Source organism: Cystoisospora suis, assembly GCF_002600585.1.
Source record: "Cystoisospora suis strain Wien I chromosome Unknown contig_1061, whole genome shotgun sequence".
Classification (NCBI taxonomy): domain Eukaryota; phylum Apicomplexa; class Conoidasida; order Eucoccidiorida; family Sarcocystidae; genus Cystoisospora; species Cystoisospora suis.
Genome location: NW_027153862.1, coordinates 8,863 through 10,601, shown reverse-complemented (window position 1 = coordinate 10,601; position 1,739 = coordinate 8,863). Strand labels below are relative to the sequence as shown.

General features: G+C 42.2%; 1 protein-coding gene across 1 annotated transcript; it reads left to right on the top strand.

Moving 5' to 3' along the window:
* Positions 1 to 547: 547 nt before the first annotated feature.
* On the top strand, positions 548 to 1,302 carry CSUI_002534 (peptidyl-prolyl isomerase fkbp12; the record flags this gene model as incomplete). Its single annotated transcript, XM_068062734.1, has 2 exons — positions 548 to 698; positions 1,039 to 1,302. The coding sequence occupies 2 exons, from the start codon at positions 548 to 550 to the stop codon at positions 1,125 to 1,127; spliced, it is 240 nt and encodes a 79-aa protein (XP_067925289.1). The 3' UTR covers positions 1,128 to 1,302.
* Between the last annotated feature and the right edge of the window lie 437 nt (positions 1,303 to 1,739).

Here is a 1,739-nt window from a genome sequence, read left to right as displayed (position 1 = left end):
GGATCCATGTGGTCCGTGAGGAAGGGATAGCAGCAGATTTCCAGGGTTGCAGCTGTTTCAGTTGTTCTGTTCGACTGTATGTACACTAGGTGGCTTTTCAACTGTGCATGGCAATGGATCGCCGATGACGCTAGGTGGAGATCTACTGCTCCTTCTCACTCTTACACAATCTTGCCACCTTACAGCTAAAGATGAGAAGGATGGTACAAGACAAACCCTCTCCATTTTCGTATCTAGTCTTCCTATTCACTCGATAGCTCCATGTGTGTAGATGGAGTCTCCCACATCCAGTAGATGCATGCTTCTTTCTTGTCCGAAAACTCATGTATACTAAATACAATATCTATCTATCTATCACTAAATATATATATATGTATCGGTGAATCTATAGATTTCTATATATGGATATGCGTATACATAAAAGAACGTCTGGACGTCCGGACAAGTGTCACAGAGATAAGAGATATGGAGAAGATTCTAGACACCTAGGTGAAGAAAGAGTTTTAGCGGTTTCTTTGAATAAGTCTGAGGAAGAACGTTAGAGACGATGGACAGGTGTCTATGTGTGTCTTTGTCTCGGGGGCTTACACAGCCTTTCTCCTGGCAAGCTGGTCTAGGCCAAGTCATAGCTGGCTGGGATCAAGGCGTTCTAGGGATGAACGTCGGAGAAACTCGAAGGATCTTCATTCCAGCTAATAGTAAGATACACACTAGTGTACAAATGGATCTATCTCTAATCTATCTATCTTGGATCTATCTATCTTCAATCTATCTATCTATCTATCCGTTATATTTCTACGCATGACAATATATATGCATACCTGTATAGTCAGCCATATATATGTTAAACTGTATATTAATATACATATATATAAATATGTGTATGTGTACCCACGCGGGTCTATAATAGGAGCCCGAGGAGCTTAGACTGCGCTGGTGTGGAGATCAGCCGATCTGCATGTATGTATGTATGAATACTTGTGTATGTCAGTTTCTTCAGGTGTATGTACACTATGTGGATTTTGTTTGTGCATGCAGTGGGGTACGGTCCTTCTGGATTTCCTGCTTGGGGAATTCCTCCTAATGCCGATCTTCACTTTGAGATCGAACTCCTCGCTCTTCAATAAACAAACCATCAAAGCATCGACCTCTTGACAGAGCGAGAGAAAGCACCGGAAAGGAGAGGGGAAAGGCGACAGAATTCTTCTCTGTCTGTGTATGCCCGTATGTCCTCCTCTGTACTACGGTGTAACTACACCTGATAGAGTGCCGTCTCCCTTAGGTGCCTTCTTATATCTCTGCGGACAGAAGGAAACGCTCTTCGATCGAGATAGTCTAAATCTCTCGTTCACATCTTTATACCGGATATATATATATATATATCCATACATAACTGATGTACATATGTGCACATATATGAACGCATTTGCCTGATCTATATTTTGATAGGTATTGATTTGCTTGACCGTCCTATAAGCCTTTTTTTTCTAGGATAAGAATCCAACGATCCGCCGGTCTTCGGTCTGTATCGATATGCATGCAGATTCAAATGCCGATACTTCGATGCAGATCTCTGTAGACTACTTCTTCCCCTCTCTGTCTCAAAAGTCCCAGGGAAATAACGAGAAAGACAAGGACTCCTCTATCTCGCTTCCCGATTCCCTCTGCCTCCCCGGATATACCTATATCTAGATTTATCTGTAGCACATATGCACGTATAAACTTGAGTTTCTTATGCG